Source organism: Phacochoerus africanus, chromosome 8 (assembly GCF_016906955.1).
Source record: "Phacochoerus africanus isolate WHEZ1 chromosome 8, ROS_Pafr_v1, whole genome shotgun sequence".
Lineage (NCBI taxonomy): Eukaryota > Metazoa > Chordata > Mammalia > Artiodactyla > Suidae > Phacochoerus > Phacochoerus africanus.
In genome coordinates, this window is record NC_062551.1 from 96,150,389 (window position 1) to 96,176,911 (window position 26,523).

The 26,523-nt window shown below is 48.0% G+C and overlaps 1 protein-coding gene across 10 annotated transcripts in view; it reads right to left on the bottom strand.

The window, feature by feature from the left end:
- Nucleotides 1-9,504, bottom strand: part of LDLRAD4 (low density lipoprotein receptor class A domain containing 4) — a 170,601-nt gene extending 161,097 nt beyond the window's left edge. For 5 of the 10 annotated variants that reach the window (XM_047793599.1, XM_047793597.1, XM_047793592.1 and 2 more), the window contains exon 1: nt 8,303-8,814. Coding sequence is in view for 2 of the 10 variants with exons in the window: in XM_047793604.1 (XP_047649560.1) it covers nt 8,931-9,484 (554 nt within the window). In the remaining 8 variants the exon portion in view is untranslated. Of the gene's footprint in view, nt 1-8,302; nt 8,815-8,930 lie in introns of those variants that run through there. The other 5 variants (XM_047793598.1, XM_047793596.1, XM_047793593.1 and 2 more) reach the window with 2 other exon arrangements.
- Between the last annotated feature and the right edge of the window lie 17,019 nt (nt 9,505-26,523).

The window sequence follows — 26,523 nt, forward strand, 5'->3', positions numbered from 1 at the left end:
ATTCTGAGGAACAAAAACCAAGCAGGAGGCATACCTCTCCCAGACTTCAGGCAATATTACAAAGCCACAGTCATCAAGACAGTGCGGGTACTGGTACCGAAACAGACAGACAGACAGACCAGTAGAACCAAATAGAGAACCCATAAATAAACCCAGACACCTATGGTCAATTAATCTTTGACAAAGGAGGCAAGAACATAAAACAGGAAAAAGACAGCATTGCTGGGAAACCTGGACAGCTGCATATCAATCAATGAAACTAGAACACACCCTCACACCATGCACACAAATAAACTCAAAATGGCTTAAAGACTTAAATATAAGACAAGACACAGATTCTCTGACATCAACCTTACAGATGTTTTCTCAACTCAGTCTCCCAAAGCAACAGAAATAAAAGCAAAAATAAAATAAACCGATGGTACCTAATCAAACTGACAAGTTTTGCACAGCAAAGGAAACCAAAAAGAAAACAAAAAGACAACTTACAGAATGGGAGAAAACAGTTTCAAATGATACAACTGACAAGGGCTTAATCTCTAAAATATACAAACAACTTACACAACTCAACAGCAAAAAAGCCAACAACCCAATTGAAAAATGAGCAGAAGACCTGAAAAAACATTTCTCCAAGGAAGATACACAGATGGCCAACAAACATATGAAAAAATGCTCCACATCCCTGATTATTAGAGAAATGCAAATCAAAACTACCATGAGATACCACCTCACACCAGTCAGAATGGCCATCATTAATAAGTCAACAAATAGCAAATGCTGGAGGGGGTGTGGAGAAAAGGGAACCCTCCTTTTCTGTTGGTGGGAATGTAAGCTGGTACAACCACTATGGAGAACAGTATGGAGGTACCTTAGAAAACTATACTTAGAACTACCATATGACCCAGCAATTCTACTCTTGGGCATCCATCCAGACAAAACTTGCCTTGAAAAAGACACCCGCACCCATATGTTCATTGCAGCACTATTCACAATAGCCAAGACATGGAAACAACCTAAATGTCCATTGACAGATGATTGGATTAGGATGATGTGGTATATATACACAATGGGATACTACTCAGCCATAAAAAAGGACAAAATCATGCCATTTGCAGCAATATGGACAGAACTAGAGACTCTCATACTAAGTGAAGTAAGTCAGAAAAAGAAAGACAAATACCATATGATATCACTTATATCTGGACTCTAATATACGGCACAAATAAACCTTTCCACAGAAAAGAAAATCATGGACTTGGAGAAGAGACTTGTGATTGCCAAGGGAGTGGGAAGGATTGGGAGCTTGGGGTTAATAGATGCAAACTATTGCTTTTGGAATGGATTAGCAATGAGATCCTGTTATGTAGCACCGAGAACTATGTCTAGTCACTTATGATGGAGCATGATAATGGGAGAAAAAAGAATGTATACATGTATGTGTAACTAGGTCACCATGCTGTACAATAGAAAAAAAAATTGTATTGGGGAAATAACAATAAAAAAATTTTTTTTAATTTTAAAAATGTATGATTAGGAGTTCCCATTGTGGCACAACAGAAACAAATCCAACTAGGAACTATGAGGTTGCAGGTTCAATCCCTGGCCTCACTCAATGGGGTAAGGATCCTGCATTGCTATGAGCTGTGGTATAGGTCTCAGACGTGGCTTGGATCCTACGCTGCTGTGCTGTGGCATAGGCCAGTGGCTACAGCTCCTATTTGACCCCTAGCCTGGGAACCTCCATATGCTGCAGGGGTGGCTCTAAAAAGCACAAAAATATTTTTGTTGTCGTTGTTGTTGTTGTTGTTGTTGTTGCTATTTCTTGGGCCGCTCCCTCGGCATATGGAGGTTCCCAGGCTAGGGGTTGAATCGGAGCTGTAGCCACCGGCCTACGCCAGAGCCACAGCAACGCGGGATCCGAGCCGCGTCTGCAACCTACACCACAGCTCACGGCAACGCCAGATGGTTAACCCACTGAGCAAGGGCAGGGACCGAAACCGCAACCTCATGGTTCCTAGTCGGATTCGTTAACCACTGCGCCACGACGGGAACTCCACAAAAATATTTTTAAATAAAAAAATCAAAATGTATGATTAGACTGTTTTGTGCCCTTAACCAATCTGAGTAGGATTTAACTGGAGTGTAAAACAGCACAAAGTCTTATGTCTGTGACGAGCGTCCACTAACATTGTTGCAACTGCCCACAGCAGAACTCCAGCACCTGTGACGTGGGGGTGCACCCTGAGCATCACCACAGGAGGTAGGGAGGAAAAGGTAAATGTCACACCGCTTTATGGCCAAAGGCGCACAGGTCTTGCTCAGAGAAACGTCCAGCACTGGCAGCAGTGCCATCACCCTCGTGTCTGTGTCCAGTGCCCTATCCTTTCTGCAAAGTGAGTGGCAATACTTCTGGAGAACCTGCTAAAAGTTATACCCACCTTCTCCTCTAGGGATCTGCCAGAGGATGTAATCACAGTGTTGGACGCAGCATTATTTAGAACAGGACAAATTGCTCACAGCCTCAATGCCCAAAACAGGGTTAAAAACAAACAATATAAGCATATCATAGAATATTACAGCCGTCAGCAGTGATATGTTTGGAGAATATTTAAATCACATGAGAAAATATTCCAGATGGAAGGCTAAGTTTATGAAACGTCTATAAGTTCCGTGCACAGTGTTATAATTAATAAATAAGTCTGGAAGAATCTACAAAGCTGTTTATATACGTCATCTCTAAAGGTAGTAGAATTACAGGTTATTTATTTTTGTTTTGTTTTGTTTTTAGGGCTGCACCCGCGGCATATGGAAATTTCCAGGCTACGGGTGGAATGGGAGCTGCATCTTAAGCCTACACCACAGCAACACCAGATCTGAGCCATGTCTGTGACCTACGCCATAGCTCACAGCAATGCCAGATCCTTAGCCCACTGAGCGAGGCCAGGGATCGAACCCTTGTCCTCATGGATGCTAGTCAGGTATGTTACCACTGAGCCACAACAGGAACTCCCATTTCGTCATTTTTATTTTCTTCTTGTTTCTTTTTTCGTCTTTGTTTCCTAGTTTTCCTAATTATCTCCAATAAGCATATAATCAGGGGAAAAAAGGATTTCAGAGACTAGTTCTGTGACCCTGGTTTCAGCCAGGCCTGAAAGACTCTGGAATTAAAAGTCAGGGTCAAATAGAGGGCAGAGCCTGGTCTAGACCAGCCCCAGGTCCTCGTCTGCCCAACTGGCCATGCTCACATTTGCCTGGCAGCTGTTGGGGGAGAGGGGCCATCCTGCAGGGTCAGGACTTTTGCACCTCTGGGGCCTCTGCTCAGGTGCCAGACGTCAGATACTCGGGTCTGGTGAGGATGAACAGAGGAACCCACGCCCACGAGCAAAACAGAGACCCTGCGGACGTGCTCATCTTTTCACATCCCCCCAGGGTCGGGCCTTGCCGGGTCTCACTAAGCATGGAGGCCTGGTCCACCCCCTGCCTCCCAGAAGTCGGGACCAACGCCCGACACCCAGGGACAAGCCGAGGGGCTTCCCAGGAGCCAAGGACCCCTGGCAACCATCCCCTCGGATTCCTTCCAGGGACGAGAGGTTCCACGTGCACAACACAAGCCAGCAACGGCCCAAGCCTCCCACGCGAGGCTGGGCCCACAGGCGGGCCAGGCACCAAACAGAGGGCAGAAGCAGGGTGAGGGGTGTGTAAATCAGAGTCACCGGCAGAGGCGGCAGGGAGGAGGGGTCTAAGACCCTGCATGGGGATGGGGCAAGACACGCCACGGTGCCCCCACCCAGCGCCCGCTGTTCATGGTCCCCGATGCAGGGCGAGCCCCAGGGTTACAGCCCGGCCCCAGAGGACGGCGCACACAGCTGCCTCCACCTCTGCTCACAGGGCAGCGGCTCTTCACTCGGTGTTTCAGGCCTCTCACTGCCGTCTGTCAGTGTGGTGGTGGCATCCCTGACCCAGGGCCACTGGGAAGGTTAAGTCAGCTCACGAGATGCCAAGAGTGGTCTGGTGCCAGGTGGTACTGCTGCTGCGACCCCTGCCAGAGGTGCCCTTCTGAACAGGGGGCTTCACTCTGGAAGTGTCCCCCAATCTCTGCACGGAGGCTGGCGGGGCGCTTCTGCAGAACCAAGGAGGGGGCCCTGGACCTGAGTCCCCACCCGGCCTTTCCCCACCGCAGTGACGGAGCGGGCTGGGGGACAGGGACCCTTCTGTGGCACCTGGACCTGAACAGCCCTACTCTGAAGAGAAATTCCAGGCCCACTTAGGGACCACGTGGATAAGGGGACACAGATGTCACACACACCCACCCGATTCCTGACCTTCCCGTCAATCGAGCCATCCAGGCCCCAGATCCTGCCTGCAAAGCCAAGATCTTGCGAGTCACTTGGCAGCAGCCCAACTTAGGAGGTGGCTTTGTAATACGAGCGGCGTGTCTGCCAACAACTAGAGCAAGACCATTAAGTTCATGACACCTGTCACTCTGCCAGCTGACTAGCCAAACGGCCGGGGGTGAAAGTTCACTGTGCCCACGGTGTGCCAACCCCCACCCCCTGCAGCACACACTTATCTCAGGGTGTTTGTTCTCAACGTCTGCACCTGCAGACAGAATGCAGCCCTAAATGGCTTGAGACTGGGCTCTGAGAACCCCAAGAGCCTGAGCAGCTAAGAACAAAGTGTGGGTCCATCAGAAGCAAGACCCTGGGAGGAAGACGAGGTGCCATGTCCCCTGACACAGGGGATGGGATGTGGGGGTGCGAGGGGCCAGCGAGGGGCAGGGTCACGGGCCAGGGAAAGTGCCCTGCAGTCCTGCCAAAAACAAATGCAGAAGACACGCCCTTTTGGCTTCTGAGCCAAGTCACAGAATCCCAGGCAGTGGGCAGAGGCCTTCCACACACGCACACCAGCAGGCTCCTGGGTACCCGCGCCCAGCCAACCAGCCGCAGGGTGTGCTTGCAGGGCAGGCGTGGTGCCGACAGAGGTAATTTATTTATCCCCGTCCTGTAACATTAGCAATCTGTCTGGAGCTTGGCAAGCACCAACTTGCACTGTCATATAAACTGTCAGACAAACTTTAAGTTTCATAAATGCTTCTCCTTTCTGGCAGACAATAAAACATCATTATAAAAAAAAAAAAGTTGTCATCTCCTTTCCTGTTCCTTTTCTCTTTTCCTCTTCCAAAAAAAAGGGGGGGGGGGAGCTGTAGAAAAAAAAAGAAAGCCAGCCACAAGAGAACTCATGCAAACAGAATTGATCCTCAGCAGGAGTCTTAACCTTGAAAATCTCAACTTTTTTTTTCTGATGCCAAGTAAATGAGTAAATAAACAAACGAGGGAGGGGTGGCATGGTGGCTGTTGGTCATGAGGGGGTGCAGAGCAAAACGTGCAAAACAAAAGTACAGTCATTAAAAATTAATAAAGGGTGCGGACATCAGCCCCCCCCCCCGCTCTGCGCAGGGGGATTTGAGCCAGACACTCTGCGTCCTCATTAAGTGGTGACTGGCAGGCGGCCGGGGTTTTAGTGGGTTCTGGGAATGCCAATATATTAACCAGAGAACTCTTTGCAAACCCTTTAGAGTTTTTATTCTAGAAAAGTCAACCATTTGGCACAGAGCAGCCTTATTTTTGTCCGGGAAAGCTCTCTGCTGCCAATCAAGGGAGAAATTATAGCTATGTTCTTCGTAATTTCCAAGATCTATCTGGAAAACAAGCTGGGTTGGACGAAAAGTCCTTACAAAAACAGCTTTAAAGGCCAAAGTACCATTTTTAGTGGAAATTCAAAGAAAAGCAATCCATACTCAAATCACATGGATAGGAGACAACACAAACATCATTTTCAAGTGCCCCTGTGGTAGAGAGAAAAACAGTATGAATTAGAAATACAGATCAAATATTTCTACAGCAATGCATAGTACAGGTGTTCACCTCTGTCCTCTGGCTGCCTCAAAAAGAAGCTAACGATGCCACCACAAAACCTCCCCGAGACAGGGCAGGTCTTGTGGCCTAAATCCTCAGATGGAGACAGAAGCTATACATCACTATTTTAAAACTCAAGATTCGCCATCCATGCACACCCATAGCCTGGGTCATGGTGTAACTCTCCAGACTGACGGATCCCACGCAAGCAGAAAGGCACTTTGACATCAGAAAACGCTGGCTTCCCAGAGGGTGTTCTGAGACTTAGAAAAGGAGGAAGAAGGGAGAGGCAGCATTCTGAGCGGTTCACATTTAAGAGCTGTACATCTATGTGAAGCATGTCAAACATTTCTAAAAATTTTCCAGGTTCTCATGGCATGATTTTCTATTCTTTCTTCTGTATTACCTCTCACTCAAAAGGACAGAGACATCAAAGAGACTCCATAAGATTCGATTCAGAAGAAAGATACGAAGAAGCTTGGCAAGGGCCTCCAGAAAGATCTGACCAGTCACGGTTGCCAGCATCCCTACCCCGAGCCCTGAGTGCTTGGGTTTTATGTGAGGACAAAAAGCCACCACCTTCTGCCCAGACTGCAGGCTGGCTGTGCAGTGGCACAGAAGAGCAAGGGGGCAGGCCAGGAAACAGGCACAGGGCCCCAGGCCACCCTCACCTCCCTGCACTCTCCTGCCCGGCTGGGAGGGGCCCTCCTGCAGCCTAGAGAAGCAGACAGCGCCCGGCGAACTGCGGCTGCTCTGCCAGGCTGCTAAGTCAACCAAGACTGCAGCACAGGCCCAAACTGTAAACACCTCCGCAAGCGGGCGGGTTTGCTCTCAGCGCCAGGCAAGACAGCTATTCTTAGAACACTGTCAGCAGTGGGGGGAACAAATATCTGTCTATGTATATATATACACTGGCGGGTGGGAGCGGGAGACTTTGACTTTCAAATCATGTGCCAGCAAATTGGCACCAAATCTCTTAATAAGCAGCTGGCACTGGCTGGGTTCCTCTGTGGGACTGTGGTGGTGCACACTGAGCCCCACAGTGGATTCGAGAGACAGCCTTAAACCCTGTTCAGAAAAGTCGTCTCCATGGTAAATAGAAGCCTCCATGATCCAGAACCACAGCCAAGACTCTTCCAAGAGTAACAGGAGAATGTTAAGAAATTAGAGGGGCCTTTAAAACAAGGGAGGAAGGCAACTGCAAGTCCACTGCAGCAAATCCCTTACTGGCACTTACGTCTTGGCCCTAATTCCTGTGTTCAATGTCAATAGCAAACTGAAGCTCTTAAAAGAATTAAGCTTTCAAAGACCATGAGGAATATACTGCCATGTTTTAAAAAGCACTTCTTTGCAAGGGCGATCAAAGGGCATCCAAGGGTTGACAGGAAACCAAATATTATAATTCATTAAATGTACATGGATAATACTCAGATCCACTCCTTTGTCCATGGAATGACCCAAATTTGACACTAGGACCCTTCAGTGAATATAACATGTTCCAAGAGAACTGTGCAGAGTACAAGGGCAGATGACAGTAGACACAATACAGAAGATGAAATACTCATGCAAATGCAGACAGGGCTGGACACAAAGACAGGGTCTCTATGCAGACCCTCTAGAACCCTTCCTATAGCCCCTCCTGTGCTGAGGCTCCAGGGCCACAGCCTGGGAGTATCCTTCTTGGCTGACAAACAGGTGGAGGGCCACTTTAAAGGAATCTCCCAGGTCCACCCTCCAGGGATGCGCCAACCTCCGTGGCAGCCACAGGACCACATATTTCCAAGAGCCAGGGCACTCACCACCGCCACCCACCTCCACTTCAAGAAGCCTACAAACAGCAGCTCTGGAATCAACAGCTTACCTCACCTCCCCCCCACAAAACCTACACACAGTGGTTCATCAAAACCAGTTATCACAATCACAGTCAACATTTCGACAGCAGCGGCCAACTACAGAGGGGTCCAGGGATGCGAAGTCGCCAAAAGATACCAGAAAGAAAGGAGAAAGAGAAGCGAATAAGTGGGACACGAAGGGAAGAGAAAAGAAGCAAATCAAAATCATCCAATTTCAGCTAATTAAGAGAGTCTCCAGAGAAAACAAAAAGGAGCTAGTTTCGGTGTCCACCCGCACTCAGTAGTCACTTCTGCGCCTGCCAGGGTGCCTGCTTGTTGTGAGTTTCTGGCTGTGCCAACCCGCGCGCGCGCTCACCCGGGAAGCGGCCCGGCCCACCTGCCCTCTCCAGGTGCCACCCACCCGCCACGGTCCCCGTCCTCCTCCTTTTCCAGTTAAAAAAAAAAAAAAAAAAAGTTTGAAAACAAGCCAATGCCGTGGGGGCCGGCACTGCGAGCTGCCCAGCACCGAGCCCAGGTCTCCCGCGGCGCACTTACCGGGCGAACCCAGCCCCGGGGCGGCGGGCGAGGGTCCGAGAAGTGTCCTCAGGGCAGCGCCGGGCAGACCGCACAACAAAGGCAGGCAGGGGCGGCCCGGCTGGGTGCTCGTCGCTTCCTGTTTATTCCGCCGCGAGGGTCACAGAAATTCTGTACACGCCCGCTTCCTGCGGGCTCGGGGCGCAGCCTGAGAGCCAGCGGCGCGGGGACGACGACTTCCCAGCTGCCGCCGAGAGCTCCCTGCCGCCCACGCCCGACTCTGTGCGCGGGGTGCCCGGGGACGCGAGGTCCAACGTACTCCCCTCCGCCCTTCCCTCCCCGCAAACTCAGACAGGTCCCGCACAATCTGCCCGCCCAGAGCGTCCCCGACCCGCGGCGGCGCACAACCGCGGGGGGCAAAACCGCGGGGGGCACCGAGAAACAGGCAACGCTGTGGGGGCGGCGCCCGCCCCCAAGGAGCGCCCGGGACGCCTCCGTGCCCACCCCGCACCTTGACCCGACTCTCGGGCGGGCGGCCTGCCGACGGCGCCCATACGCGGACGTCCTGTCCCCCCGCCAGCACCCCTGGCCCGCGCGGCGCGGAACTTGGCCCGACGCCGCGAGCGCCGCAGCACAGGGTCGCACTCACCTGCGTCTGCGGCTCAGGAGCGCTGGCAGCCGGCGCCCCCCGTGCGGCCGGTGGCGCGGGGGTGGCGGGGCGCGGCCAGGCGGCTTTAAGGGCCGGGATCCGACCGAGCTCCCCGCGCTCTCCGCCCCCTTCCAGTCTCCCTGGACGCGCAGCCGGTTGTGACGGCAGCGGCTTCTTGCCGGCTCGCAGGGGATCCCCGGCCCGGCCGGCCAGCCCGCAGCACCGGGCGGGGGAAGCGAGACGGTGCGGCGGGTACAGCCTCCGCCTCCGCGCCGTCTGTCTCCAGGCGGCCCGCTCGCCGCTGCAGCGCCTGCCTCGCAATCCGCCGGTCTCTCCGCCCTCCCCATCCCCCTCCAAGCGGGACCGGCGGCGGCCGGGCGGGGCGGGGCGGAGTGGGCCGGCAGGACCCCGCGCGGGCCCCGCCGACCTCCGTGGGCCGCGGGCACCGAACGGGGCGAGCGGGCGCCCAGGCCGCGGGACCCCCGGCTGCGCACAAGCCGCGGCTCGGGCCTTGCGGGGCGCGCGCCCACCGCCGGCCGGACGGGGAACTCCATCCAGGAGCCGGGAGACAGCGGCTGGGGCGCTGCAGGGCTGGTGGGGAGGGGGTCTGCGCGCAAGTACCACGCGGCTGCGAGTGCCCCAGGCAGCCGGCCTTCCGGCACCGCCCGAGACGCACAGTAGGACTGCACCCCCCCCCCATCAGCCCCTTAGGATCCCAGCCCTTTATATGGGAAATGGCTCCAGATGGGAAGGTCAGCTGGATTCTTCCCTCTGCGACCCTTTCTGCGTGGAGGACTCACCTCTGTCTTCCTCTGAAGGCGGGTTCAGACACCAAGTCCCCTTGAGAGCGGACAATGAGCTTGTTGTCAGAAATATTAGCGCGCACATCCGCCAACCTGACCATAGGGCTGGTAATTGCGTGATGTACAGACATTCTAACCCAGCTGTACTACAGCCACGCAATTAGACAGGTGCCAACATTAAGACCCCAGCAGACAGACACACTAAAATATACCAACCTGGCGATTCAGGGAGAGTCTAACAGAGGTGCAGCTAATTAAAGCAGCTGATTTTCACACCTCCACCCAGAGCTGACCAGCTCATACTTCCATAGTATCAGAGAAAATGATCTTTTGTAATCTACTTTAATTTGTCAATAACTTGTTTGTATGTGAAATGTTGGCCTAATTCAACTCCCCTTAAAGTGTCCCCAGGTCTCTGAAACTGTGAAGGTAACTGCTCCGTCGGATTTGATGAGTCCTTATAGGTAATACAATGCTAACTACCACTTACTGAAAGCCTGGAGCCAAGCCTTGTGCTAAGTCCTTTACAGAGAGTATCTAATGCAATGCTCAGAATGACGGTGGCAGCTATTACTCTCCCGTTTAACAGATGAGAAAATCGAGGCCATGAAAGATTAAGTCCCCAGACTACAGAGATGGGTTTGGCAGTCCTAAGTGGCGGCACAGGAAGCTGGAGTTGGCCCACACTGCCACCTGCCTGCGTGAGGCAGCGCTGACATGCCTGCAGTCCACCTGGCCTCAGCAAGGGACAGAGGCGTGTCTGGACTCCTGGGACAGCTGTGATTCTGCCCACCAGGAGCGTGTCTTTAAGGGAGCAATAAGCTGGCAGGTGCTCAGCACGGGTCACCTGAGCCTGACAAGCATCCACTTGTGCAGTGATGATTCATGTGCCACAGGAATAGCAGCCACAGGTTGAAGGAACTGTTCTTCCCCCTCCCAAGATCAGAATAGAAATGGCTTTTTCCTTCTAACCTTGAAACTGCCCATGGCCAGTGAAGAAAATGCTCTTTTCAAGAACAGGAAACAGTTTGCTTTCTATTTCACTTGTAAATAATTTCCTCATGTGTGGTTTAACCCTCTTCAATGGAGACCTAATTTTAATTTTTTTTTTTTTTTGGTCTTTTTGCCTTTTCTAGGGCCACACCCATGGCATGTGGAGGTTCCCAGCCTAGGGGTCTAATCAGAGCTGTAGCCGCCAGGTTCCGCCACAACCACAGCAACTCGGGATCTGAGCCACATCTGAGACCTACACAAAAGCTCATGGCAACGCCGGATCCTTAACCACTGAGCAAGGCCAGGGATCGAACCCGAAACCCCATCATTACTAGTCAGATTCATCAACCACTGTGCCATGATGGGAACTCCGAGAGACCTAATTTTAAACCATCGCATCCATTTTACCATTTGTAATGACTCGTATTCATACATTCCAGTTTCTGTCGTTGTCACTTCTTGTCCTCATTTATAACTAGAAACTGCAGGTCTCTGTTTCTATTTCTGGAAAAGAACCCTGGGAAGAAGCCCCCCTGCCCCTCCGTCTGTCCTCATGTTTGTTCTCATGTCAGCTTTCCCCTACCACCCCCGCCACCCCTGCACAAACACTCATCACAGTAGTGACAGAGCCGGAGGCATTTCCGTGTACCTTCGCTGTCTGTCAAATCCAGCACAACACTGTCAGCTTACTGACCATCAGTAACCTCTCCTTCACGCTGTGGGGAAACCAGGAAAGCTGGACTTCCTTTAACTCAGGACAGAGCATGTGTGTCCCAAGCACACAGGACTGTGCCTGCCTGACATGAAGGGTTCCAGAGAGGTTGGAGGATGAACAGAGCACAGTGGTGTATAGACCAGTAAATCACATTGAGGTAAAACATCACTAACTTGGGTGGAAATCAACTGAAAGTGGTTGTGTTTTTTTGTTTTTTGGTTTTTTGGTTTTGTCTTTTTGCCTTTTCTAGGTCTGCTTCCCAAGGCATATGGAGATTCCCAGGCTAGGGGTCCAATCAGAGCTGTAGCCGCCAGCCTACGCCAGAGCCACAGCAACGCTGGATCCTTAACCCACTGAGCAAGGCCAGGGATCAAACCTGCAACCTCATGGTTCCTAGTCAGTTTTGTTAACCACTGCGCCATGACGGAAACTCCAGCTGAAAGTGGTTTTGAGGCATGGCAAGTGAGAAGCGTTCTCAGTATAGACTTCTCCTGGTGTCCATTGACTCCTGACCAAATTTAGTCCACAGAAGATCCCTCATGAAGGAGACAAAAACAGAAGGGTAAACATGAGCAAATGTTGAGAAAAGATTCTGAGGGCCCCAAATGACCACAAGATGAACGTGAATCAAAGAATACAATTCAGTTATTTGGATCTCATGGATAACACTTGGGTGAAACTTAAGCCATCCAGAAAGATTCACCCTACTCTTTGTACCTTGAAGGAGCCAGAGAAGCTGACCATGAGGGTACATCTGTGGGAAGTGAGAGCCCCATCTGGATGACACCTAAGGACAACACAAGGAGCTTAGTGCGAGGACAGGGGCCTCTAGTTGTGGGCACATTTCATCACATCACTGGGCTCTCTCCTACTGTCTAGTGTCTGTCCTGTAACTGGAAACAGTAATCCTGCCTCACGGGATCTGCTGTGAGGTTGGCCGTGTCCCTATCACCATGCAAACACCCCATCTGGGGTCCAGCTGCCCCCACCACTCTAGTACCCACAAAGCTCAACCCCCTTCTATGGATGGAGATTAAATTACCAAAGACAGAAAGGAAAGTATCTTGCAGGTAACTTCTGCTTGCAGCCTTGCTACAACACTCTCCTTGAGCAGAACAAAAACAAAAACAGAAACAGCATCTGCTCTCTCCCCTTGAAGAAAATAAGCAAGAAAAAGATATAAATGATTACCTCAGAGACTGTCCATCCACACACATCAGGTCTCGGTTCGATACATCAGTTATCAAAAATGATGGAGCCTGGAGTTCCCGTCGTGGCACGGCAGAAACGAATCCGACTAGGAATCATGAGGTTGCAGGTTCGATCCCTGGCCTCACTCAGTGGGTTAAGGATCTGGCATTGCCACGAGCTGTGGTGTAGGTCGCAGATGCAGTTTGGATCCGGCATTGCCGTGGCTCGGGCATAGTCCAGCAGCAACAGCTTTGATTTGACCCCTAGCCTGGGAATCTCCATATGCCATAAGTGTGGCCCTAAAAAGACAAAAGACAAAAAAAAAAAAAAAAAAGATGGAGCCATTTCTGAGCAATGAGCATTATTTCCAAACCATCTACAAATAGTAAAAATCTCCTCTGTCTATTAAGGCCACAGCTTCTGCCTCTTCTGGTGCCCAGATGACCCCAACTTTCCCCATGCCCAGCAGAGCACATCAGGGCTCCCTGAGACCTCCCTGAGTATGGAGCCTGCTCTCTGCTGCAGTGACCAGCAAGTGGGTGCAAAATGGCCGCTCCAGCCACCCCCCAACCCACTGCCTGCCCACACATGGTCTGTCAGCACCTGCTGGGGTATGAATTATCAGTGGTTCAGTGTTCAGCACAGAACCTGGCCCCAAACATCCTCAATAAATATTAGCTTCCTTCCACCCCTTCTCATCTTTGCCAGCAGCGTTAGGCTCTCTGGTGATTGTACTGGTTGAGCATGGCATGGGTCCAGGCTCCCCAGAGCCCCCTTCCTGTGGGTTCCAGCTGTTGAAATAACTTTCTTGGCCTAAGACAGAGCCACTCCCACCCCAGGCTGCCATGTCAGATACAAAAATGTAGAGGACTTTCGTGTCCCTATAAGCACTAGCCAGATATGCAGTGTATCCAGGCTGCCCTCCCCAAAAGCAAAGCCAGGTTCACTCTGTGACTCCAGCCAATCATGTATCTTCTTCTTGTCTCTTCCTTTTCTCTATTCTTAATCCAGGAAAAGCTCCCTGCTTTCCGCTTCATTTTGCAGTTTGTCAGGTCCACTTCATGAAATGTTAAAGGCTGTATCACCTAAATTGTCTTCTTTAATATTTTTTTTAAGACAGGTTAGGGATGCCACAGTAAAAGTTGTGGGCAACATGAAAGGAGACATCAGAGCAGTGGCCAGGACCCATCAGGCCCACAGGGCACCAAGCACCAAGCAGTCTGACCTGCGCCCTGCTCGACCGCTCATGCCCTCGTCCCCTCGTCCTGGCTGGGGGTGCATGCATATCCCCTGGCAAAGGATGCCAGGCTATTCCGCAGGTCACCTGTGCTGTTTAGGTTGGAGGGACGACAGACAGATGGGGCTCATCTGGTCTGAGGGCCCCAGGCTGACCCTGCCCTCACTTCACAGCCAGTTTTCCTGCCCACCTGGCAGGCCACGAGACCTGATGCAATGGCCTCCTGCAGGCGGCTCACCATTGCCGACCATGTCACTTACAGATTCTGCTTTTATGATCCATGTCTGAGCGATCCAGCACCACGGGCCCAGGTATGTCCTCAACTCGGCTAGAGATCAGCTATGTGGAAAACACAACCCCCAGTCTAGCTTCTTTAAGGGCGTGTTCCCTCCAAAACACTAAAAATAATAATAATAATAATAATGACGTATGGTTTCACTTATGTGGCATTTCAAAGCAGGAGAAGCTACTTGAGTGAAGTGATGGCAATGAGAGCGGCTGCCTCTGGATGGTTCCAAGTGGGGAAAGGCTGGAAAGAAGCTCCTGGGACTGGGGGTGGGTAGAAACTGTTTCACATTTTAATGCGGGTCTGGTCACAGGAGTACGTGCATGCACAAAAATCATTAGCTGTGCACTCACAGTCAGCGCACTTTACGTGTGTTATATGTTAATGCGGAAAAATTTAGAAAAGGAGGCACTTATTGGATGTTGGAGGACCTTTGAAGGTGGAGTCACTCAGGAACAGGGCCATGCCCAAAATGGGACCAGCATGGAGGTGGAGAGATGGATGCATGGATTAAATACAGCCCTGCTGACATCAGTGTGTGTTATATACTGATATGTGTATATGTGCATTAACAGTGCATATGTATAAAGTATATATGCAATAATAATGCATGTATATGTGCATTAAGACCACACTCCTGACACACACACACACATCCTTCTGAATCTACACATCTATATATCACCTTTTTTTAAAAAAACTTTTATTTTTTTATTTTTATTTTTTTACTACTCAAATGAATTTATCACATCTGTAGGTAAATCATCTTTAATATATTTTAATATATATATAAATCATCTTTAATATATTTTCCCTGAAATGCCATCCCATTCTTTTTATCATAGAGAGAGCAGGAATCCCAGGCCACACCTAGATAAGCAATAATTTTAATCTTATTTTCTACATCTCAGTGTAATTTCTGACCCCATGCTTCCATTCTGCAGACCTGGTGGTAAACTTACCCTCAGTCCTTGGGGGGTGTCCTATCCCCAGATTTCAGCACCGTTCTGGGGTATTTGGGGATGCAGGGTGGGGAGGCCACACATGTTTCTGCTATGATGTCTTTCACCATCTGAGGCCTCACCTGACAAGCAGCAGCTGACCACTGCCTGCTCCTTGGGACAGAGGAGAAAAAGGACACCCACTTGAAAAGAGCTCTCTATCCTGCCTAGGCCATGAGTTCAGGTTCAGGTGGTGGACATGTGCAGGAAGCATGAGCTATATTAATCTATCTTTCTTTCTTTCTTTCTTTCTTTCTTTCTTTCTTTCTTTCTTTCTTTCTTTCTTTCTTTCTTTCTTTCTTTCTTTCTTTCTTTCTTTGTCTTTTTGCCATTTCTTGGATCACTCCTGCAGCATATGGAGGTTCCCAGGCTAGGGGTTGAATCGGAGCTGTAGCCACTAGCCTACACCAGAGCCACAGCAACGCGGGATCCAAGCCGCATCTGCAACCTACAACACAGCTCATGGTAACGCCAGATCCTTAACCCACTGAGGAAGACCAGGGATTGAACCCGCAACCTCATGGTTCCTAGTCGGATTCGTTAACCACTGAGCCACGACGGGAACTCCTATATTGATTAACTTTCTAACGTCACTCTGAGATCTTCCTGTTTGGAGAAAGGGGCATGAGAGAAGCCCCACAGAGGGGTGATGTCAGGACCCTGGCAGCTGCCCTGCCTGCATCCAGCAGCAAAGATGGAGAGGATTAGCCAGAGACATCTTCACCCTTGGTGAGCCTGCTAACCCTCAGACTGCTGAACTCAGAAGGACGAGGTGCTCTGAGAAGCTGGTGCCCCCAGTGGCCAGCTGGCTCAGCAATGCCCTGTGTCCTTTAAAAAGTAAAGCTGCTCTGGAGTTCCCATTGCGGCTCAGCAAGTTAAAGACCTGAAGTTGTCTCTGTGAGAATGCAGGTTCGATCCCTGACCTCACTCAGTGGGTTAAGGATCCTGTGTGGCCGTGGCCATGGCTGGAGTATAGGCTGGCAGCTGTAGCCTGGTTTGACTGCTGGCCCAGGAACTTCCATATGCTGCAGGTGCAGCCTTAAAAGATTTTAAAAAGTAAAATTTTTCTCTTTAAAAAAACTAAATGTTGAACTACCATGTGACCCAGCAATCCCACTCTTCAGCATATATCCAGAAAAAAACCATCAAAAAGATACATGTGGAGCTTCTGTCGTGTCTCAGCAGTTAACAAACCCAACTAGTATCCATGAGGACATGGGTTCGATCCCTGGCCTTGCTCAGTGGGTTAAGGATCCAGTGCTGCTGTGAGCTGTGGTGTAGGTCGCAGATACGGCTTGGATCTGGTGTTGCTGTGGCTGTGGGATAGGCCGGTGGCTACAGCTCCAATTTGACCCATAACCTGGGAACCTCCACATGCCGTGGTACTGCCCTAAAAACAAAAGGAAAAAAAAAAAGATGCATGCGTCATAATGTTCACTATAGTAATATTTACAACAGCCCAGACATGGAAACAACCTAAATGTCACATCAACAGATGAATGGATGAAGAAGATGTGGTACATGTATACAAGGGACTATTACTTAGCCATAAAAAGCATGGAATAATGCCATTTGCAGCAACATGGGTGGACCTAGAAATTATCATACTAAGTGAGGTAAGTCAGACAAAGACAAATATCACATGAGATCACTAATATATGCTACCTGTTCAAAATGATACAATAGAACTTACAAAACAGAAACAGACTCAAAGATTTCAAAACCAAACTACCAAAGGGGAAACCTGGAGGAGAGGAATAAATTAGGAGGTTAGGACTGACACACACACACTACTATGTATAAAATAGATGGGTGACCAGGACATACCAGACAGCACAGGGAAATCTACTGAATACTTTGTATAACCTATATGAAAAAAGAATCTGAAAAAGAATGGATACATGTGAATGTATAACTGATTTACTAATACAACTCTGCAAGTCAACTATACTCCAATAAAATTTTAAAAAATAAAAATAAAAAGTAAAGCCTCTCTTCCTCTAAACTCTGGAGGCAGGGCTTTTCTGACAGATTCAAACCTTGCTATGTCCCCTGCACCTTCACGGCATGGGCGACTGGATGGGCTTTGGAAATGATGTAAAGGAGGACGAGGTCCTGCAGACAGCCTGATGAGACATTGACATCTGGCGGCCCAGGAACCTGGGGCTTCTAGAAAATTCAGCACAGTCGAACCACACAGTCCTCAAGACTTGCTGCCCTGGATGTGGAAAGAGATTGAAAATGAAAGCCAAGGAGTTCCCATTGTGGTGCAGCAGAAACGAACCCAACTAGGAACCATGAGGGTGAGGGTTCAATCCCTGGCCTCGCTTAGTGGGTTAAGGATCCGGCATTGCTGTGAGCTGTGGTATAGGTTGAAGACGCGGCTTGGATCCGGTGTTGTTGCTGTGGCTGTGGTTAGATCCCTAGCCTGGGAACCTCCACATGCTGTGGGTGCAGCCCTAAAAAGACAAAAGACAAAAGAAAAAAGAAAGAAAGGAAGGAAGGAAGGAAGGAAGGAAGAGAGAAAGAAAGAAAGAAAGGAAGGAAGGAAGGAAGGAAGGAAGGAAGAGAGAAAGAAAGATGAAAGCCAAGCACTGTCTCACAAAGCCGGGAGGTGAGGGGCCAGAACAGAGACACACACAGGGCAGCAGACACTGAGTGCCATGCAAGCATGTGGGTCAGTCCAGCATCCACCTCCATGAAGCCAGGATGCTGCAGAGGGCTGCCTACAGCGCAAAATGACTGAGAGCATCCTCCTTGGTGAAGACAGGGGAGGAGGAGAAAAGCTGAAAAAGGCGTATTTTCAGAGATTAAATCCTCCCATATACCACAAAAGAGAGACCAATTATAGGAAAATGCCATTTTAACGGCCACTCTGGTTGAACATTATCAGTGTTGCCTGAGAGTAATTCTGTTTCAGTACATGAGTTAAGACCCTGCTTTTACAGACAAGGGTACCTTCTGCCAGTGAGCTGGGACCTGAGGCTGTGTGATTTGTATAAATGTGTTATAATTAACTGAACTTTAAAAATTGACTTTGAAGGTCTCCAGGTCTTAGAAATGGCTGTTGGCTTAGGAAAGGCAACTTCTTAGAGGGTGGTTGAAGACACTTAACTGGTATGAAGTTCCTCTAAATTTATTCTGGAAGAGGCAACAGCAAACAAAATCTATGTGCATTCAAGAAGGATAGAATTTTATTTTTTTTTCTTTTTTCCTTTTATATTATTATTATTTATTTATTGGCATTTTAGGGCCTCACCCACAGCATATGGAGGTTCCCAGGGTTGAATCAGAGCTGTAGCCATTGGCCTACACCACGGCCATAGCAACAGCGGATCAGAGCTGCACCTTCAACCTACACCACAGGTCATGGCAACGCTGGATCCTTAAGCCACTGAGTGAGGCCAGGGATTGAACCTCATGGATCCTAGTCAGGTTCATTAACCGCTGAGCCACGAAGGGAACTCCAAGAAGGATAAAATTTAATTTTAAATAGTCTAGCTTTAGAACAAAATGAAGTAGCTTAGTAAATTTGGACTTGAATGAGAAACATCAGGATGAGCTCATGCACTTTGAAGGGATTCTGCTTCTGTCGTCACAGGCACAGTGGGCCCCCATTTCCCCAGTACTGCCCACAGCCAGGACTCAGAGACCCAAGGCCTAGAGCAACAGCCCAACTATTATTCTCCCCCTCCCCACCGTGGAAGAGTCAGAAATCCTCGGAAAATCACCAAGTCCCCAATGAGGAGGGAAACTCATCTTGTGGTTGTCAAAGAATGTCCTTTCTAAAATGTTGAAGGTATTGCTAAATAAAACAAGCAACTTGCACTGGTCAGTGAGAATCATTGTTTATTTTCTTTGTTAGTTTTAAGGTAAAATATATTAAATTAGGGATAGAGTTATCGAAAAACGAAGGTAAGGACAATTATACAAAATTATAGCTAAATGAAACTTTCACAAGCAATTTTAAAAGCCAAACTGCTCTTTGCATACAGTCCAGCAATCATGCTCTTTGGTAAATGCAAGGCACATGCACGTTTGTGGCAGCTTTATTCATAACTGCCAAAACTTGGGAGAAATCAAGATGTGCTTTGGTAGCTGAAGAGATAAAGTGTGGTCCACCCAGAGGAGGGAACATTATCCAGGAAGAAAAAAAAAAAACAAAAACTATCAGGCAATGGAAAGACATGGAGAAAACTTAAATGTGTTTCTTAGTGAAAGAAGTCAGTCTAAAAAGTCTATCACTGTGTGATCCCAACTCTATGACATGCTGGAAAAGGCAACACTATAGCGAAAGTCAAAAGATCAGTGGTTGACCGGGGCCGGGGGGGGGGGGGGGGGGGGGGCGGCGGAACTCTGGCCTTTAGGGCAGTGAAACTATTCTGTGTGCCACATCAGCATACATTTGTCAAAATCCATGGAATGTGTAACACCAAGCATGAGCCTTGATGCAACAATGGACTGTAGTTAACACAGTATCAATATTGGCTCATCAGTGGTAACAGTGTCACTACACTAATGTAAGGAATTAGTCATGGAAACTGGGAGGGAGGGTTACATATATCAGAATTCTCCATAATTTCTCCTCAATTTTTCTATAAACCCAAAACTGCTCAAGAAAATAAAGTTTATCCATTAAAATAAAACTGCTAGTTTTTCTACCTACCTCACAAAATTGATCAACAGGAGACTTAAGCCAGACACGAGTGGGGGTGAAGAGTGGTCCAGAAACTGAGACATTTATCCAGATCTCACTGGCACTGAGGACTCAAAGGATGAATGCCCGGGCATCTCAGGCTACACACAGAGGTGGGTCCAAGACCATCACTGTGATTCGTAGTCATTTTACTGGGATGTTGGGTTCATCATTTACACACTTGCTTCGATTATCAAGTTCAACCTGTCACAAACTTGGTAACACAGCCCCTTAAAAAGAAGTGTATGGGCCTCCAGCTAAGCATGCTTAGCTTGTGTTTATTGCCCCTCAAAGTCCTGCTAAATGATAGTAAAAAGGCAGAAAAGGTATGAACCCAAATGATCAAAGACAATAGGAGATAGAACCAGCTGCACACACAAGATTCCAGTGGGTTCTCGGAGATTAGAAGGGGACAGAGCTTATGGAACACTGGGGCAGACAAGTACCCATTGGCGGGGACAGGTACAGATTGGGGGGGGTGGGCAGGTACAGATGGGGGTAGGTGGTTTGCCCCTAAGAACCAGGAGGAACCTGGGGTGACAAGAGAGGCGTGAACTGGGAGTGTGGAGAGAGTGGTGTGGCCCACAGCCCCCTCCTCACCTGGAGCAGCTGCGTCCTCCTCCTCTGGCTCCTCCTTAGAGACCAAGGCTCATCCTCTGAGATGTGGCACCACAGGCACCAAGCCAAGGCCCGGGAGAGGGACGTGGTGTTAAAGCCAGCAAGACAGAGTGACCGAGTCAGCCACTCATTCAGCCAATACTTATGACTGCAACTGTATCCAAAGTACCATTTTAGGGGCTTCCTGCTGGAGGTCCTTCCCCCCGACCCCAGCCCCCAAACTTCAGGGAGACATTTACCCCAGGTGGGGCCCACCAGATGCTCTCACAGGGCTTACATCAGGGTTCAAGGAGGCGGAAGCTATTGGACTTCCAACACGTCACAGAAGGGGTGGGTCTGCGGAGCCCCCGCAGTGTCCCCCACACCCAGCCCCCACCTTGTCCCCCACCCGGGCACTTCTGCATCCAAACCTGGCTCTGCTCCGCCACTGAGAACACGCGCCAATCAAGTCCCCTCGTGCAAAGAGCACAGTGGTCAGGTCCTGCTGCTGGCACATGAGAACTCTGGCTGCTAGATTAAGGGGGGAGCAAAGAGGGAAGGAGGAAAAAAGAAAGAGGAAGAAGTGAGGCTCAAGAGACGGGAGCAGAGAGGAGGAAACTGAACACAACTTTTCCTTTTTTATTTATTTTTTTATTCAGAGCACAAACTCTGCCAAGTAAGCAGGAAAAACGTCTCCTCAGCAGTATTAATAAAGCTTTGCTTTTAAAACATATAGAAAGATAATAAAAGCAAGGCAATTACAAAGTACTGCAATGTAGCTTATTTTGCAAAAAGAAAATTGTTGCCTCTGGTTATGAGGGTTTTTTTTCCCAAAATATCAATACTGTAATACTTTTTACATACAACTTAACAACTCTTTTCCTTTGTTTCCTAAAGTAAATTGCTTATTTGACTCTATTTGTGAATGGAGATAGATTTTTGGTTTTAGAAAAACCCCAGAAGTAAAGTACCTTAATGTGTTCTATAAAAAGGAAAAGAATTGTGTGAGGACATAAAGGAATGAGGCTTTTTCCCTACAAAACCAAGCCTGCTACTGTGCACTGTGCTCACAGATTTTTGCAGGACAGGGCTCCCTAGAGCTGGAAGTTTAAAGGCGCCACTTCATTTTACGCACATGATTGTGGACCAGGAACCCGGGAAGGGCTCAGCCGGGATGAGAAGGGCTAGGACCCAAGGACCAGATGGCTTTTTGCTCACCTGTTGGCCCCTCAGCCCTCCTCCTGCGACCCCACACTTCTCTCCCCACTAGACTTTTCACCTCTAGAGATTCTTATGGTGGGATGTTTTTAGAATATTTGCATTTCTTACATGGTATCTCTCCCACACACACACATATACATATATGTATATGCATACACATGTATAGCTATACATAATGGTGCTTGCTTTTTTTTTTTTTTTTTAAATAAAATAGGCCCCCAAAGGTTGATTGCTGGGTCAAAGGGCTTTCTTTCTTTTTTTTTTTTTATGGCCACAGGTGCAGCATATGGAAGTTCCTAGGTTGAGGGTCGAATTGGAACTACAGCTGCTGGCCTACACCACAGCCACAGCAACGTGGGATCTGAGCTGAGTCTTCGACCTACACAATAGCTCATGGAAATGCCAGATTCCCAACCCATTGAGTGAGGCCAGGGATCTAACCCACATCCTCATGGATCCTAGTCAGATTCCTTTCCGATGCACCACACAGGGGAACTCCCACAGGGCTTTCATTTTTTAATAGGTATTTTCAGATGACATTCCCCAAAAGTTTGAGCAATTATACACCTACCAGCAAAGGAAGGATGCTTCTCATTCATTTTTAATTTTTGTTGATGAATTAAATAAAACGGTATCTTATTATTGCTTTGATTTGCATTTCCCATGCCAACTTCCAGCAGTTCACACTCAACAGCAATGTAGGGATGTAGATGCATTTTAATTTTCAATCTCATGGGTTTAAAAAAATGGTATTTCAGGAGTTCCCGTCGTGGCACAGTGGTTAACGAATTGACTAGGAACCATGAGGTTGTGGGTTCGATCCCTGGCCTTGCTCAGGGGGTTAATGATCTGGCGTTGCCGTGAGCTGTGGTGTAGGTTGCAGACGCGGCTTGGATCCCGTGTTGCTGTGGCTCTGGCGTAGGCCGGTGGCTGCATCTCCGATTCAACCCCTAGCCTGGGAACCTCCATATGCCGCAGGAGCAGCCCTAGAAATGGCAAAAAGACAAAAAAAAAAAAAGGTATTTCATTCTTGCCTTCATTTGCACTTTCTCAACCAATTTTCACATGTCTACTAGCCATCTAAAATTTTCATTCTGTAAAATTTCTGTTTATGTTCTTTCATCCACATTTCTATTGGAATGTCTTCATCAATTTTTAGGATTTCTAGCACTTGGGGTGCTAGAAATATCAAGTGTTATAAATGTTTTTACTCACATATGGTTTGTCTCTTGTCTTTGATGCTTTTTTCTGTCCAATGTGTTAGATTTACGTGTTAAGATACATCTGTTGGGAATATGGAAAGTTCTGGAGATGGGCATTGGCAATGGCTGCACAGCAATGTGAATGTACTTAATGCCACTGAACTCTATCCCTAAAAATGCCAAGATGGTAAATGCTATGTTTTGTGCATTTCACAATCATTAAAAGATATTCATCTGATTTTTGTTATAACTTCTGGATTTCCTTTCCTGCTTAGGAAACTCTCTGACCCAAAGTTATAGAAATATTCTCCTAGAGGTTAAATGAATACTTTAGTTTTTTGGCCCCACCCACAGCTATGGAAGTTCCTGGACCAGGGAACAGTTGTGGCAATGCCGGGTCCTTTAACCCACTGTGCTGGGCTTGGGATCAAACTCACACCTCTGCAGCAACTGGAGCTTCTGTGGTTGGATTCTTAACCAACTGCACCACAGCAGGAACTCCATATAGTTTTATTTTTTACATTAAAAATTTCAATCCATTTGGAATTTACATGTAAATATGATACGAGGTAGTGGTTTTCCAGCCATTTGTCAAGTATAGCATCTTGATATTTCTCTTTATTTCCAATACTAGGTCTGTTTTCTGGCTTTATTTTAACATAATCATAGGAGATTTCTGGGTGTTTCTGCTGGGGCACAGAGGGTTAAGGATCTAGCATTGCCACAGTTGTAGTGTAGGTTGCAGCTACAGCTCAGATTCAACCCCTGGCCCGGGAAATTCCATACACCAAGGGTGTGGGGGTTGGGGAAGAAAAGAAATTTCTGCTGCCTGTTGTTGTACTGATGTCACAAGTTATCTTCTCTAAGCAGACTGTGATGTTTCTATAGTTGATAGCACTTCTATTCTTCTTAACTAAATACACACACACACACACACACACACACGTATAAATTAAGTCATGCCCAGTAAAGTTATCCTTTAGATAATTAGCTCCTACTCTTCTAAATATATAATGAAGAGTATTTTGCTAAAAGTCTGCACTTATGTAACCAAAATGAAGTTGAAATTTGGCAATTAATAAATACGAATGATACAACAAAATGTGTTGAGGCTTGAATTATTCACTTTCACAAACTGACAATTATAAAAATTCAGTTCAATTTTTATATTGCAGACATGACATAATCATTCTTGAATAGTGGCATTATGTTTTTATTTTCTTCACCACATTTTTTTTTTTTTTTGGTCTTTTTAGGACCACACCCACAGCATATGGAAGTTCCTGGGCTAGGGCTCGAATTGGAGCTGTAGCTGCCAGCCTAAGCCACAGCCACAGCAATGTGGATCTGAGCCACATCCGAGGCCAGCATTGAAGCCCACCACAATGCCAGATCCTTGACCCACTGAACAAGGCCAGGGATCAAACCCACATCCTCATGGATACTAGTTGAGTTCTTAACCCACTGAGCCACAACAGGAACTCCTCTTTTTTTAATTTTTTTCTGCACCATGGCAGGTGGAAGTTCCAGGGCCAGAGTTCAAACCCATGCCACAGCAGTGATAACTCCGGATCCTTAATCCACTGCATCACCAGGAAACTTGCTGGTTATTCTTTCTCTTTCTTTTGGCTGGAGTGAGCAGTGGCTTGATGTGGGATCTCATCATACAATGGGATCAGTGGTGTCTTGGGAGCACTAGGACATGGTTCAATCCCTGGCACAGTAGGTTGGGGATCAGGAGCTGCCACAGCTGTGGCTTGGGTTGCAACTGTGGCTCAGATTTGATTCCTGGCCTGGGAATTTTATATGCAGCAGGGCAGCCAAAAAAAAAAAAAAAAAAGGATGCATGGGATCCCCAGAAAGGAGAACTGGTTTAAGAGTTAGATCAGTGATCCCTAGTGGTGCAGGAGGGTAAGGATCTGGCACTCCGGCATTGTCACTGCTGTGGCTTGAGTCCTTGCTGTAGGTGCAGGTTGGATTCCCCACCCCAGAGCTTCTATATGCTGCAGAACCAAGCAAAAAAAAAAAAAAAAAAAAAAAAAAGAAAGAAAGAAAACAACAGCTAGATCAGTGAGTTGTAATGCTTCTCTCGCTACCCAGCCTGGCCGTCCCTGCCTTTCTCTTTGGGTGCCTCCCCAGTCATGCAGAAAAGGGATTCTGGTAAATACTATTCTGCCTAAACCAGTGGGCACCAGGCCAACTAGGGGAGAATTTATTTCCTCAACAGAAAAAGCCTGTGAGGCTCCCGGAAAGGACTCCGCAAGTAGATCAGCCTATTGATACTTCAAGGAACAGTGAGGGATACAGGCTTTTGAGCTGACATTGCTTAGATACTGTCAGACAGTAGGGAGCTGAGCAGGGTTTATGGGACCCCCCAGAGGCAGATAACCTCAGATAACAGATCCTTTGGAATAAGATTTAATTAAGGAGGAATGAATGGATGAAGGAAAGAAATTATGTTTTCTGATCAGTATATGAAATCCTTTTTCTTTTCAGTCTATCTCTAACCTTTGCTTTAAGAGACTATGATTTTGCAAGCTAAAACTAAAGTCTTTAATACCTTATTTGTAAGTACTTCTTAGGATTCATAAACAAATGTTTTATTGAGTTTGTTCTGAATGGCATTATTTGCATAATGGCTCAATAGGAATCTGTCCTTTTCATCATGACGTAATTGGACAAATCGATGGTATGACCTTGTCTGAATCTTCTGCAGCGTTATAGCTGAGGATAAATTGTGTCTGAACAGGTATGACACACCCATCCCTGAGGAATGGAGGTTGGACGTCACACACAGTGTTAATACTTTTAAGTCCCCCAGAGGAAAAGGCCTGGTGCTTCTCTGTTTACAGGGAGTGAAGAAGAGTTGCCAATCTTAGTGATTTCAGGGCCTGAGGAGAGTGGGATTCACCCTCTTTCAGGTTCTGCAGGCAAAACTGGGTCAAGATTCATTCATCTCTTGGGTTTTGTGTCTGAGCCTCAGAGCAGAACACATAACAGAAGTTTTTAAATCTATGGAATGGTACATACTCTGGAAAAATGCAATCTTTGATTCCCTATGAAATCTTCAAACCAATGCAAATTTTCAGGCCTCACCTGTTACTTTGGCTGCAGCTCCCTGATCTTGCTGCAAGGAGACTCACCTGGCTTACTAAGGGCTCAGTTCTACCCAAGCAAACAGATCAAAACCACAGTGAGACCAGTCTGCCCTTGTTAAGAAAACTACTGGGGGACTATTTACAATTACAAGGGGAAAGTGTTAACAGAAGAACTCTATCAAAGCTGGAAACAGGAGCTCTTCCTCTCTTTTCCTCCCTGTGTGTTTTTCCCTCCCTTCTCTCCCCCCCATCCCGCCTGTGTTTGTATTTTTCCCCCCACACTTATTCTCTCTCTTCTCTCTTTAAATAAATACTTAATTGCCTCACACATACACAAAAAAAACCCAACGTGGAAACAGGGGAAAGGCGGGCAGCCTGCTTTTTCACCGTCATCCTGGGGCACTAACGGGCTGCCCAGGGCTAAGGCAATGCTGAAGCATCACACCGGTGTTTTCACTCAACATATCTCCGACTGGGGTAACTCACAGCCCTCCTAGAGCAGGTGCTGACTCGCTATGTCCTGCAAGGTGCAATGACGCACGCGTCACGTCCA